Source organism: Ylistrum balloti, unplaced genomic scaffold (genome assembly GCF_031769215.1).
Source record: "Ylistrum balloti isolate Yb309-2 unplaced genomic scaffold, AGI_CSIRO_Ybal_v1 Utg370028, whole genome shotgun sequence".
Classification (NCBI taxonomy): Eukaryota; Metazoa; Mollusca; class Bivalvia; order Pectinida; family Pectinidae; genus Ylistrum; species Ylistrum balloti.
This window is the reverse complement of record NW_026782092.1, coordinates 907221-923185: the sequence shown is the minus strand read 5'-3', so window position 1 is coordinate 923185 and position 15965 is coordinate 907221. Positions and strand designations below refer to the sequence as shown.

Genomic DNA, 15965 nt, shown 5'->3' with positions numbered 1-15965 from the left:
TGAAAACAAAATATACAAAATTATCTAAACAAATAAAAGCAAGCAATTGTCTTCCAATTAATCCTCACATGTATTATATCTAAATGAAGAGTTTCTACATAAGTTATGATGCCCTACATTCAACTTTTTAAACCAAGATATACTCCCCCAATACTTCCTGCGCTGCACGTTATCTGCTGTCTATAACTTTTTTTATATATGTACTTCTATAACATGCTACTCTTTAGTTGGGAGATTTTAAGAAAAAGATACAATTACGTATCTTTAAGAGAAAAGTTAGGTAACAGTTGTTGATACCAGTGTAGTGATTCACTCGAATCAAAGAATTTAAGAAAGAATGTACAAATGACACACAAGTGATTAGCATATTTTAAATAGATTTAGAGTGAGATAAAGTAGAGTTAAACAAGCAATTAAGCTGTATCTTACATATGTTTCCTCCTTCCAGGACTCGTCAGTGACGCTACGAGAGGTAACTGAGAGAAATCCAAAGTGATTGAAAGAAAAGTCAAAATCTAGATGAAAATGTTCACTGGGCCTAAAGTTTGTTTTGTTTTGTTTTTTTTTTTTTAAATTCGTAATTTCATCAAACGATTTTAGAACAGCGTCAAGTACATGTGTATATTCTGAACCGTGTCATTATAAAAACGAACTAATTTCTTTTTCTTTCTTTTTTTTTCAACTAAACTAAATAGAAAGCATTCTGAAGTAACATATATCGAACTCTTCTGTGTTCTATTTACAACATAACAGACTGGTACTTAAACCTTAAACTAATTTGTATTTTTTTCGATCTTGCTTTAAAAACAAATATACGTGATTATCTATTTGTATATGCTGAATTAGGATAAATCTGTGGAATCGCCAATCGATACTTTTAAGAGATATAAACACTATGATTTTTTTTACGGGATGATAGGATCTTAATGATGAAGTGCTGCAACTATATACTGCTGTTCGCATTAATGGTGGCGGTGAGCTCGCGTATCAAATAATCATAACATTTTATAACATTCTCGTAACTTAACTAAGGGTCTCCCGCCAGTCATTTTTGCCAGCGTCTTCCTATTACAAACCGTCCTTGAACCATAGCTTGCCAATAAATCTGTCAAAAACCAAACTGCTCTGCCGACTGTTTATTCTCCTCCGGGTTTCGTACATCTGTCTGAATGTATCTGAGAAATAACTACCGTGCGTTATATCGCACGTGAAGTCTGTTTCCATATGTTGGAAGGTGAAACGGACATTTATGTTATAAGATCGCAAGACCTTCTTGTGACTAGCGTATACATCAAAGTAGGTCACGTAAAGCGTTGTATTGTAGTTTCCGTCAAATCACAACATTTTGCTCCAATGTGGTGGTTTTTGTGTGGCTTTAATGTCGTAGTTTTACCACAAAACACAATATTTCGATGATATTTGATTTCGCTGGTTGATTAATACACAAAATCCGCTGATACATAATTAACTTCATGTCCACTATTGATAACTAAACACTTTGTGAACATGTGAATTTGCGGTTTAAAAATTAACAAAATATAAACCCAAGAAAAATATTGACTTTTCAGCATCCCCCATTTATTTTGAATTATGATATGATAAAAAAATATGAAAATCGTTAAGATTTTGCTAAGAATTTTTTTCTGACCTTAAAACTTTTAGTTCTAGTTTAGCTTTTACGAATCTCGATTAAACTTATTATTCCAATCCTGTTTGAAAATATGAAACAGAATGCAACCTAAAATCAACATATAAACCTAGAGTTTAGAGAAAAACGTACATACTATACAAATTGTAAGAAGGATTCACTTGGTCATCATCTTATGTAAAATAAATTGTCAACCATTACGCTTCACATTTCTGCGAAATTGATAACCTTTTATAGCGATAATGTAACATAAAAGTAGGAAACATGTTTCAAAATGTTACAGAGAAAGCTGCAATCTGTTATTGTTGCTTAAATAGTATTCACGATGGGTGGTGGAGGATGGAATAGGGCGGGAGATGGGTTACGGAAAACTTCTTTAAACGTTCATATTCAGATTCCATATTTACCGAAAGCCGTAAGGCATTCGGGTAAATTATATATATACATAAAACATTCAGGAAAGATCGAACACAAAAGAGCTGGACCAGAGAGTGTCATTTTGGACATTTAAAATGATTTTTTATTGGATATGAAATTTTACAAATCGAGTCTTAGAAGTTTTTATCTTGCGAGCCTTGGCGAGAAAAACTGATAACTTTGAGACGGATTCCATAAAATTTCACAAGAGATATTTTTTATCACAAAACTCATAAATTTAGATTTTGGCGAGTTTAAATTAAAAGTCTTGCGGGGAAAAAAATCGGAATCAGATATTTTATTGTGCCTTTATCGATGACGTACCTTCATTGTCCATATCATGACATCACAATCGCTTTCTGAATGACGTGACTTATGAAAATATTACACTACTGACAAATAGGCAAACATATTATATTGAAGAATTCCATGGACAACGGGCAGATAGGTACACTATTAGAGACAACTACTATAATTAAGTGTGGCAAATCTAACTACATTTAATATCTAATCGTAAAAATATGTTTCATCTTATTTGACACAGTGCATATAAAACAAAAAACAAAAACAAAAAAAATCAAAGAAAATACCGACATGATAACAGATCCGATGACACTAGGGCAAGATAAGAATACAAGAACGATTTAAACGTTCATTGTTCCAATGTTTAAATTTTAAAAATATCATTTATTCATTTATTGTCATTTATTTATTGTTTTATTGTCTTTTGTCTTTAATTACAACCTAGACATTGACTAATTGACCAAAAATTCTGATCAATCGAAAAACATATAGAAGATTAGAGTGTGACGTTACGATGACAAGTGTGGAGCGTACCTACACTGGCGTAGGTTGTATACGAGATGGTAAGGAATCGACCAACTGAACTATAATCCTTTGCACACAAAGGTCGAAAATAGTGTTACAATATGGTAAACAGATTATATATATAGAAACCAAAAACAAGTAAGCATGCTTCTCTGGTCATTTGTCTGATGAAGGTATTGTATAGTCATAGGAACTCAAATCTTCTACAGGTTGTGTTATAAGAACTTCTATTCTATTCACTGACCTGCTGAAATATACAGTTTACGTGACGATAAACCAAACAAACAAATCTCCCACGTTAATAATATCATTGGTCAATGATCCCTAGGACTTGGCAGGATTTAGTTATTGATAACTCGCTGTAATAAATCACGTACAAACAGGTCGTGTTTTACCTCTCATCATCTACACACTGGCGGATGTTGCACCCGTTCTGCCATCAATCATTCACACAATCCATGCACACACGTCTCTGTAAAATTATAGATACGCGAAAAGTACATGCGTTACAGAAAATAGGCGACGTATTAAAGTACTCTTCATAATTGTTTACTCTTTAAATATGGTGCACGAGACTGAAGATTTACTTTAGTTATTGGTGGCTCTGAACTTTCAATTCTATAACAAGTAGAACACTCGATTTTTCCATTCATTTATATATGTGTTTTGATTTTTAACTCGTCATCTGTCAATTTCCAAAAAGACGTGTGTGTTACCTTTTATACCATAAAATATCAGAACTTAAAGAATTCGTCAATGAAGCAGAAAACGCATACCCTTCAAGAACACGAGGTCTTATTTTCTTTGTTCTCTTTAGGAGTGTCCGTGCAAGTCTTTCTGTCGCCAAAGTTTCACCAAAAATTGTGTTTGAATTCTGATTTCGTAAGCATGTTGGTATCTTTCCCGTTGTATTAGAGAAACAGAGACGTGATTTTGTTTACATGGAAACATTGAGAGTAGGGAAAATGAAATCATTGGAAAACAGCATATGTGATAAGCTGTCCCTATTGCTTTGGTGGGTATGTTGTGGGATGGGCATGGTCCACAGAAGAGGTCTGCGTACTGTGTTCTTTAAAAACTTATTTGATAAAGATAAAAGGAGTCAGACAAGAGGAGGACATAGTTTATATGACCAAACTGAATGTATCACGGTACATATGCTTGTTTTAATGACTATTTTTTGAAACTAGGTTTTCATCAAAACCGAATGAATAAAGTCGTTAGAACTATCTGTTGATTTATTTGTTTGTGTTGCGAAGCTAGAAAGAATCCTTGAAATTCAATCTTTCATGTCGACGAATATCAATATCATTTTAGAACTTAAAACACGCCGGTTTATGGAGTATCATTAATGTCAGACTAAATATCAGGATCAACTTGCGTAGGATCATACGAGTTATCTCCCCTTAGACTGACTATGACTCTATGGCGCTCTCGTACACTACAAACCTGCAGATAAGGTGACCGAAGGTAAATAACTCTTACAGATCAGAAAGATGAAACCGACCAGTTTGCCATATACTATCTAATTAAAGTTTTCAGTGTGTGTAAACTTGATAGATTTCCTCAATGTTATTGATTTTTTTATTAATTTTTTATATCTAAAATTGTTTTGAATTTGTTCGCTTTCTTCACTTGGTATTTCACACATAAATGTAGAAAACAGTACATAGATAACTGCATCGTTGTTCTTGGCGTTAAAACAATGACAAACCTTTGTTGTTTTATGTCTTCCATCTGATATTTTAACAGCAATACATGTATACCAGAGTTACACGGTGAAATGTGGAATGTTTAAATATAACAGGTCTCTCCATCAAAATTCAAATAGAAACATTAAAAAAGAAATCGAAAACAAGTCTTACTATCAACAAAGAATTAAATGTGTGTGTGTCTGAAAAATGAATATATATGGATGGGGTACAGTCATTTTCAGTTTGATAAATGGATATCAGCCTGAAGTTTTATAAGTGTTTTGTACAGTTTTGCTGTTGTGCGGTAGTTTATGTCGCAGTGGCTGTGGAATTGGACTTGACACTTAATCCTAATTCCTCTGTATGGCATGCGACGTACCTCCTGTATGTTGTTCAGTGAGGTAGCCATCAACTAAATCTAGGAGACCCCGTCTCAAAATCACTCTGACTGATCACGGGGCCATAAATTTAACAAATAAACAAACGAATGTACAAGTAGATATCGGAAAGTGAACGACTGAGCGATTCAACCATCCATCCCTCCACTTCCTCAATGCTCATACATATTCACCCTTCCTCCTCTATTGAAAATATGCTAACAGGAAGTTTTGAAATTTAAAACAAAATCTAGTACGATTTAAAACACATTTCCGTTCAAACCGACATTTTTTCTGTACTGCACAACATAGGCCATCATCATCGGAGATATTGTCAGCGGTCAAGATCTGCTACATTCTTTTTTTCAAAGTGACCTCTATGACGTAATCAGTAAATCAGTGCTGCAATATATCAATATATACCGCTTATAGTCAGCAGCAAGTTATATCTACAACTGATAACCGAAACAGCAACTACATATGAAATCAATACATTTTGTAACTACTGGTAGCACTGCTACAGTTCTAAATGAACAACACAACAAGAAATCTGTACATTTCTTTATTAGACCACAGGAGGTCGAAATGCACTGACCAATATAAGAAACAATCCATTTGAATAACAGCGGTCAAGATCATCTCTATTGGAAATGGTCAAGACCCTAAAAAGTTCAGTGAACATCGATGATGCAATCAATGTGCTCGATTACACAAATGAATGACGTCACTTTCCTTCCGTCTCCTCTCCTTCGTGGATGTTGCTACGAATCTGCAATAAAGAAAAACCAACAAATGATATAAGAACGGTACATTTTAATAGTTTTGAAATACATTGCATCTCTTTCTTCAGTTCAAAACGTGACGGTTTTGTAAATACCTATCTAGCGAGGCAATGGGTACCAATAGTTGATCTGCCGCTGGATACAAAGAGGAAACAGCACCATGTGCTTCTCTTCAAACTGGTGGCAGAATTTTCTTTCCCAGTAGAGGTCATCCCGGGGAAGCTCCTTGGTAAGGACCACGTATAACTCGAGTCCATAGTTGAACAATTCCATTGCTTTTGCACGCTCGGCAAAATTGGCTTTGTCCTTCTTCCTAGATCCGGAAGGTTTCCACAAGGATCTCCTTTTGGTCTGACATGGGACAGTTCCGCAGTGACGACAGCGTGAGGGGCCTAAAAAATAATGTATATTCCAATACATCTTCAAAAAAACAAGAGTTCCACTACTTATCTGATTAGTAACAGATGTCCAATTGGAAAGGAACAGTAAGACTTATCCGGAGACGGAGATGGGATATATTCTAATGCAAGAGGTATCATCGTTCACCTAGACATCTTTCACCTGGACATCTTTCACCCGGACATTTCAGCTTTCGCATTAAAAAATGAAACTGTCACGTTAATTCGCCCAGGGGGCTCAATCCCTCTGCCCCATAGGTCAGATCCATTATTTATAGAGGATTGTGCCCTTTAAAACCCAGGCGCATTGCCTCCTACCAAATTTGGGAAAACACCTACACCCCAACAAGAGAACTAAGCCCCGCCCCGCCCCTCTGACTCCAACAGGTACACCAACCATTTAGACTAAACTGAAGTAGCAATTTTTGGCAAAAAAAAAAAAAGAAAAGAAAAGAAAAAAAGGACAGAAAAGATGAAAAGAAAAAGAAAGGAAAAGTTTACGGACAATGGGCGACGCGCTATGGTATTAATCTAAAACAACTAAAAATTTAATTATCGTTATTACTTACGAGTTCTCCATTCCTTGAACTTTGAAAATATGTCCGATAAAGCCTCGACGACTCTGTTTCCAAGCGACGGCGAATTTCCCAAAAACAGGGTCAGAAGTATACACATAAGGGTATAGACCATCTCGTTTCCAGTTCGCTGAAATAAGTTTTAAAGACGATTATCTTAAGGCTGGTAATATTTTTTTCGTGGAATAGTACATATACAAGAAGTTTTGGATAGGAAAGGACGCGTTTTGCACACACTTATAAAGCAAACCTAGTGATGGGTAAAATGTGAAGTAAGAGATGAAACGAAAGGTATTAGTAGTAATAAACACTGGGAATTGACACAAAAATAAAATAAATGTCCATTATCTGTGTACATATTTACAAAACATGCAAACACGATTTATTTTTTCGTTTGTGTGTTTTTGTTTTATTTTTGGTTTTTTTCTGTTTGTTTTTTAAGACTATATAGAAACAGCCATTTTTCTGCACGTTTTCGTCGAGACCAGGAATATTTGAACAATCGAAAAAAAAATCATTTCTTTATAATAAAAAAAATCTAAATTACAGTCGGGCTTACAGATCCTTACCAAGATCAAATCGGCTGGCGTTGGGCATACTTTCTTGATTTCGTTGGCGGTGACGTAATGAAAAAATCTTTTCATATACCCGGGCTCAGGCTCCACGCTACACAAATAAAGTTACAGCGTGATGATGAAGTATAAAAGTAAAATAAATCAATGAAGAAAAAGAGAATTGATGCAGTATATTCATGACATTCACGAACTCAATGTTTTGTTAACACCGCCAAAATTTCAACTATCGAAAATTGCAACAGTAACAGAAATTAGAGCATATTTATATGCTCAGTGTAATTCATTATAATTAGGTGACAAACTTACCATGTGAGGTCCCGATAAGCAGCAGGACCTTGGTGGATTGTACTCAGCATTACCACAAATAGCAGTAATAACTTGAAATCCATTGTGATACGTGAAAGATTCAACATAAAACATTTATATTTGGGGAGAGACTCATCATCTCCGCCATTGCCGATTGCTCAGCAGCTTAGCAACTAAAATGTGACGTCACAAAAGGACCAAAGCATTAAACTCACGATGACGTCATGTTTTTGTCTTCGTTACAAAATAGAAGAGGTTGTAAACTGGCAGTTAACCTGACAAATTTATCTCATTCTCTCTTATCCCTTTTTCTTTGAAGAGGATGGTTGACTGTTAAGGGTAGTCTCCCATTAGCGCAGATCATACCTGCACAGTAACACGACTATGAAATGGGCTTTTTCAATACAAAGACATTGTTAGGAAAATTGATGGCGACTTCTTGTAAATCAGCATAGCTGTCTTTATTCGTGTATCGATAATTCTAGTGGTATGTAAAGGATAATATCAGGTATAGTTGATCACATCTTCCTGTAAATACATACATAAGTAAAATAATGACCCGTGAAAATTACCAGCAATACAGAATATAATAAATCCTCATCTGATTTATATACCTATGTTATAAACAATAGATAACTACAGCCATACTTAAACAATTCTTCTCGCGTGTGGAAAAGCACGATTAAAAAAACCCAACTAATTATGCTATTGTTATCTTTATCACACACATTAAAACTTAAGTATAAACAAGAATCTCATTTGAAACAAATATATTACAATTTACATGGACATAAAAATACAACAAAGCATTTTTTCAAGCTATGTTCGTATCTGTAAGAGGACGTCTATAAATTTATATCATAAAATGTTAAAATGTTTGATTCATGCACATTTGTTGATCTCTGGAAGAAGTTTGATAACTCCGACGTGTTTCAATGACCTTTCGCTTTGAATTGAGAGTGAGCAAAAGTTCGGCGCTCACCTTGGGCTGATATCTTTTAATTTATCTAGTACCATTCAGGGTAAACAATACATCAAAAACAATCTGTTATTAATTCTTCAGGTTGATCTAAACCCTACCCCTATTAACTGTGTCGACTGATATCATGTTCGACCGTGTCCATCGTATCGGTGAAAAATGCGCCGATCAGGATAACCATACCAGCGTCGATCAGGATAAATCTACCAGCGCCGATCAATATATCGGTACCAGCGCCTATCAGGATAACCGTACCAGCGCCGATCAGGGCAACCGTAACGGCGCCGATCAGGATAACCGTACCAGCGCCGATCAGGATAACCGTACCAGCGCCGATCTGGGCAACCGTACGAGCGCTGATCAGAATAACTGTACCAGCGTTGATCAGGACAACCGTACCAGCGCCGATCAGGATAACCGTACTAGCGCCGATGACGTCACAGCCCAGAGGTCTTGAACAATTGTTGGCTTATACGAATACTTTCCCGAGGAAGTCGAGGAGCGGCGACGGCGTTTATATCATATTGTAATGTTTTGTGATTTAATGTAACTGTAAAATAACTTATTATCAATTGATATTTATTAACGTGATTTCGGTATATTATGTAAAGCAAGTGCTCCTTAGTTTGTTACAGTTATGTATGGTAAACATTCCGATGACTTTGTTAACGGATATACCTACTCTGGTCGCATGATGTGTTCCAATGTATAAATAAATTTATTTCTTGTGGTCTCAATACATTTGCCGATTATGCACTAAACATTTTGAACTGAATTTTAATCTAAACAACAGCGATGAGAAAGCACATGGTTTACACACGTATAAGATGCAGGATATTTTTCGCTAGAACCCAGATAACACCGCAGAAAATATTCAGCCGATTAAAGACAACATGTTATATGCTATAAATAGCTTTGGGGACGACAACGATTTAACCACGGAAACTGCCATCGAGAACTGTGTCGTTTGTGGATACTGTGATATCCCTCATGTCACCTTTTCATTCAACTACGCATTGTAATTGGGAGAGTAATGCGACCCCTCCCAGACAGGGGAGTGGTAGTCATATCATGTCACGTGACAAATCATGGTTTAACAATCAGTGCAAGATGTTGTACAAGCGATATACGAACGCTTTGAAAACATTTAATTATTCCGCGTCTCAAGAAAACGACGCACTTATTTCTTGTAAGAGATTGTACAAGTCGACTGAGCGTAAGTTAAATTGATCATATTTAAAAGCTCAATGTTATATGATGGATTTGTTGGGAGGGAGCAACTCAAAATTATTTTATAAAAAACTTTAAATATGAAATCGAAAGTAAAACCAAATGCAAAGCATGAAGATTTTTATAATTACTTAAAGAACTTGGCTGGTGAAAGTGGTAATACTTATAGGTCTGTAATGATGAAGTTACATTTGATAAGCTAGATTGTGATATCTCACTCCCTGATATCAAATCGGCAATCAAAAAACTTAAAAGAGAAAAGTCACGGATTGGACCAGTTTCTAAAAGAATGTTTTATTGAAGCTAACCAATAGTTTCTTTCCCAGTTACACAAAGTTGGTGACTTAGTGCTTATTTTCAAAAAGAACGATCGTGGATATAGCCCTTAGGTGAAATGATAAAGTTATTCACTAGTATCCTCCATCCGAGGTTGAGTAAATGGGCAGACGAAAACAATATAATATCAGAGTGCCAATTTGGTTTTCGTTAAGGCATGTGAACAGTCGATGAAATATTTGCGTTACACACCATTCTTGATGAATTCATTAGTTAAAGGAAGAAAATTGTATCGTTCTTTTGTGGATTACCGAAAAGCGTTCGATAATATCGACAGTGTAAACTATGGCATAAAATATCAAAACTTGATGTTTGTGGTAAAGTTATGTTGGCGGTAAAATCATTGTATAGTCATATCATGTCTTGTGCCCTCGTTAGAGGGAAAATGTCTTGATTTTTAAAAAGATAAAACGTGGGTTTAATAAGGGGAGATAAACCCCCCGATCCTGTTTAGATTATTTGTTAACGATTGCGAATCTTAATTCTTTCAACCCAGTATACAGCCACTTGAATAACAAGACTTGTCACTATTTTTATTATTGTACGCAGGTGACAGATTTTACAGCCAATGCTGGACAAACTTTGTAACTACACTGATATGTGGTCGGTGGCTGTTAATGTATCTGAAACCAAAAATATTGTTTGTTGTAAGTCAGGAAGATTATCACTGGACAAAAAATGGTACTTGAATGGTCAATGGCTTGAAAATGTAGATAGGTTTTGTTACCTGGTCTTGCTGCTACACTTTAACGGTAAATTTAATGCATCGCAAAAACAGTTTGCATCCCAGTGTAGGAAAGTATTATTTGCACCGAAAAAGACCCATGTTCCCATGCATTTGAATTTCTCCACATTATTTAGTCTATTTGAAACTGATGTAGGTAGTGTTTCTACTTACAGTAGTGAAATATGAGGATTTCATACTGTCCCCGACTTAGAGAAGATTCTACTAGGTTTTTGTGAAAATATTCTTGGAAACGTTCGACACCTAATGCTATGGTATACTTTGAACTTTGAACTTGGTAGGGTCCAGTCGTCTCTCTTGCGTAAATTAAGAATATTAAAGTATTGGTGTAAGCTAACCTCTACTAATAATTGCATTTTAAAAGTATGTTACGAGTACATGTACAGCGAATGTGAGGCTGACCCAAATTGTAGAAACTGTGTTTCGAAAGTCAAATACGAGCTCGGCGCATTAGGTATGGTGGAGTTTTCGATCTCTCAACATGACATAGATGTAAATATTTTTTGGAATATTGGAAAACAACGTCTGACGGACATTTTCAAGCTAGAGTGTGAAACGTTTTCTTGCTTCCTCTCCTAAATACATTTCATTATTTACAAATACGTTGTTGCCATTCAACATTGCAAACTTATCCTTCTAAGCCTATTCCAATTAATAATAAATGGCTGTTGTAAAAATACGTTTATCTTCGCATTGTCTTATTGAAAAGGGCAGAAAAATGAGCATTCATCGCCAACTTCGTAACTGTTCTGTATGTTACAATGATATTGAGGACGAGTACCAATTCATTCTAACATGTCCTTTGTATAATAATCTGAGATCTAAATATATCAAGCCTTGCTATCTATCGAATCCTTCTGTCTTTAAATTATTTTTTAATCATCTTTTAACAAAAAAGAACTATGTAATTTATGAAAAGTTATACATTATGTAACAACACTAAGAGATAATGATTTAATAGAAAACTAATGGAATGACCTGAAAAAATGTTATTAATTTTAATTCAAATGTTGTATCGATGAACTGTATCAGTTTACGATAGATTAAGGAATATGAATAGAATCATACTATCTTTATATAAACATTTAATTTCATTAATTCTACACTATATATTTCAAATTTGTCGTCATATCAGAACTACATTTTGTAAATTTAAGACAGGAAAACTACCTGGAAACTGAGCGCTGCTCAAGTTCCTCGCGAGAGAAAATGCCCCTTAGATAGGACTTTGAGTGAGGATGTCAAGTTCTATTATCATTGATTTAAATTGTATAATGTTAAACAAATATGATAATCTGGTCTATGTGAATGAAACCTTGAAATACTCCAAATTTCTTTAAGTGACTTATTTTTTATTATCAAGTGAAATAGGGTGTCGACTTTATTCCGAGTGGTACAACTGATAAACGGACCATATGTGTTTCATAATTGTGACTGTGGCTCTGCCACTTTACCCTAATTACTCTGGATGTCATGCATCTCATGTGTTGTTCAGTGAGGAAACTATCTGTCACTGCTAGGGGAACCCCGCTTTAAAATGACCCTTCAATGGGTAGTAAACCCAACAAACAAACAAACGACTGTACAAGTAGATATCGGAAAGTGAACGACTTTTGCCGGAGCGATTCAACAATCCATCCCTCCACATCCTCAATGCTCGTTCATACATATTCATCCTATCTCCTTTATTGCAAAGATATCAACAGAATGTTTGAGATTTAAAAAGTAGATCTACTGTCATTTAAAACTCATTTCCGATCACATCAATATTTTTTCTGAACTGTACAACATAGGCCACCGTTATCGAAGAGATTGTCAGCGATCACGAAACATATTATATTATATTATATTATATTATATTATATTATATTATATTATATTATATTATATTATATTATTATTTTCAAACTGACCCCTATGACGTAATCAATAGATCTGTAGATCAGTGCTGCAATATAGTCAGCTGCAAGTTATATCTACAACTGATGACCGAAACAGCAACTACATATGAAACAATACATTTTGTCACTACTCGACCACTGCTACAGTTCTAAATGACCAACACAACACGAAATCCGTACATTTCTTTATATGACTACAAACGGTCAAGATGCACAAACAAATATAACAAGTAAGAAAACAATTTGAATATCATTGGTCAACATCATTTCTATCGGAAATGGTCAAGACCCTAAAAAGTTCAGTGACAATCGATGATGCAATCAATGTGTCCCGATTGCACAAATTAATGACGTCACTATCCTTCGGGATCTTCTCCATTGCAACAAATCTGCAACAAACAAAAAAAAGTTATATAGGAACAGTACATTTACCAATTTTGAAGTACATTGCATCACTTTCTTCAGTTCAAAATGTGACGGTTTTGTAACTATTTTGCAATAAATACCTTAAAATACCTACCTAGCGAGGCAATGGGTACCAATATTTGATTTGCCGCTGGATGCAAAGAGGAAACAGCATCATGTGCTTCTCTTCAAACTGGTGGCAAAATTTCCTTTCCCAGTAGAGGTCATCCCGGGGAAGCTCATTGGTAAGAACCACGGATAACTCGAGTCCATAGTTGAACAATTTCATTGCTTTTGATCGCTCGGCGACATTGGCTTTGTCTCTCTTCCGAGCTCCGGAGGGCTTCCACAAGGATCTCCGTTTGGTCTGACATGGGACAGTTCCACAGTGAGGACAGCGTGAAGGACCTAAACAAACATTGTATATTCCAACAAATCTTAAAAAAAAAACAAGGGTTCCACAACTTATCTGATAAGTTACAGATGTCCACTTGGAAAGGAACAGTTAGACAAATCCGCACGGAGATAGGAAATATTTTGATAAATGTTCCATCGTTCACTAGGACACCTGGACATTTCATCTTTCACAATAGAAAAAAAACTATGGCGTTAATTCGCCTACCAGGCTCAATTCCTCTGCCTCAGGGGATTAGATCCATCATGTATGGAAAATTGATTTCTTTAAAACCCAGAGACATAGCCTCCTACAAAATTTAGACAAAAACTTCAACAAAACAGTAGGATTTCATAGCGACACCGCTATTTTCCCTGCTAAGCCACGCCCCTTTGACTCAAGGAGGCAGCCCAACTATTTACACTGAAGTAACATCTTTTTGCGAGTTAACGGACGATGGACGACGCGCTATGGTATTAAGATAAAACAAATCAAATTATCAATATTACTTACGAGATTTCCATTCCTTGAATTTAGAAAATGTAGCCGAAAAGGCCTCTTTGCCTCTGGTTCTAAGCGACGGCGCATTTCCCAAACACATGGTCAAAAGTACACACAAAAGGGTGTAGAACATCTCGTGTCCAGTTCGCTGAAATATATTGAAATGCTTATTTATGGATGGCAGTTTTTTTTCGTGGGACATATATTTGATATATAAACTATTGACAGGTGAAATGTGGAATAAGTCATGAAACGAAATGCATAGATCGTAAAACAGACACAAACGTATTATAAGTATCAAATCCCTGTGTCATGTGTACATTATCAACAAAGAGAAGACTATGTTATCTAACAGCCATTTTCTCCACGCTGTCGGTAAGACCTCGAATATTTGAATAATCTAAAAAAGCATTTACAATACAAAAATATCTTAATTACAATCACACTGACAAATTCTTACCAAGATCAAATCGGTGGGCGTTGGGCATACGTTCTTGATTTCGTTGGCGGTGACGTAATGATAAATTCTTTTCACATATCCGGGCTCAGGCTCCACGCTACACAAATAAAGTTATAGCATGATGATGGAATATATCCTAAAATTTGATTTTTGTTTACACTAAAACTCTGTTTCATATTACTATACAGATAGTTATCTTCGTGAACTCAATGTTTTGGTAATACATCATTTTTTAAAATTCAACCATCGAAAATTTTACCCTTCACAGAAATTAGTGCATATTGATATACTCATTGTCATTTATTATCATTAGGTGACAAACTTACCACGTGAGGTCCCGATAAGCAGCAGGACCTTGGTGGATTGTACTCAGCATTACCACAAATAGCAGTAATAACTTGAAATCCATTTGTGATACGTGAAAGATTCAACATAAAACGTTTATATTTGGGGAGAGACTCATCATCTCCGCCATTGCCGATTGCTAAGCAGCTTAGCAACTAAAATGTGACGTCACAAATGGTCCAAAGTATTTAACCTATGATGACGTCATGCTTTTGTCTTTGTGTCTTTGTAACACAGTAGAGGCGTTTACAAACTGGCTGTTAACCTTACAAAGTTTTATCTCATTTTTTTGTAAGGAAGTGGAACTGTTACACATAGTCTCACATGAGCGCAGGCCTTTGGGGGGATCTTTCAGTACAAAAGATACCATAAGGAGAACTACCGCCGACTTCTAAAAAATATATATAATATCTCTTTTCTCTATTCACTTATCGATAATTGGTTTCTAATTTTCATCTTGTTTCTAATTAATACCCGATGAAGTTGATCTCATGGTAAATGAAAAAATGAAATAAATAAATAAAATATATAGAATTTTGATTCGTTATTCCATCTATACGGAATACCTATCTAAATAACTATGGTATATACATGTACCTTTTACGCAAATAGTTATATTTAAAAGAAATTCTTCACACAGATGTAAAAGCGACTTTTTTAAGAATAAAAACTTATTATGCTATTGTTATCTTTATCACACACATTAAAACTTCAGTATAGAATAGAATTACATCTGAAACAAATATATTACAATTTCATAAACAGACGCATGGACACAAAATTACAACAAAGACTTTTTCACGCTATGTTCGTATCTGTAAGACGACTTCTATAAATTTATATCATAAAATGCTCAATGTTTGAAGCAAATGCAAGATGATTTTCCCTGACTTGTGCACACTTGTTGATGACTGAATTAAGTTCGATAACTCTTAAATGTATCGTTAAACCATCCATTCGAAGATTCTTGATCCGTTTCTGAAAAATCCATCCGGATTTGTTTATGTCAGAATGATATTGTACATTCATGCATACAGTCAAACTTGTCTTAATGACTTCCTTTATATAA

General features: G+C 35.2%; 2 protein-coding genes across 2 annotated transcripts; both read right to left on the bottom strand.

Moving 5' to 3' along the window:
• Positions 1–5845: 5845 nt before the first annotated feature.
• LOC132548846 (uncharacterized) lies at positions 5846–7683 on the bottom strand. Its single transcript, XM_060212740.1, has 4 exons — positions 7601–7683; positions 7289–7385; positions 6714–6849; positions 5846–6138 (listed from the first exon to the last, which is right to left on the bottom strand). Exons 1-4 carry the CDS (start codon positions 7681–7683, stop codon positions 5846–5848), a joined length of 609 nt encoding a protein of 202 aa, XP_060068723.1.
• Positions 7684–13311: 5628 nt separating this feature from the next.
• On the bottom strand, positions 13312–14960 carry LOC132548845 (uncharacterized). Its single transcript, XM_060212739.1, has 4 exons — positions 14878–14960; positions 14552–14648; positions 14104–14239; positions 13312–13604 (listed from the first exon to the last, which is right to left on the bottom strand). The coding sequence occupies exons 1-4, from the start codon at positions 14958–14960 to the stop codon at positions 13312–13314; spliced, it is 609 nt and encodes a 202-aa protein (XP_060068722.1).
• Positions 14961–15965: the final 1005 nt, after the last annotated feature.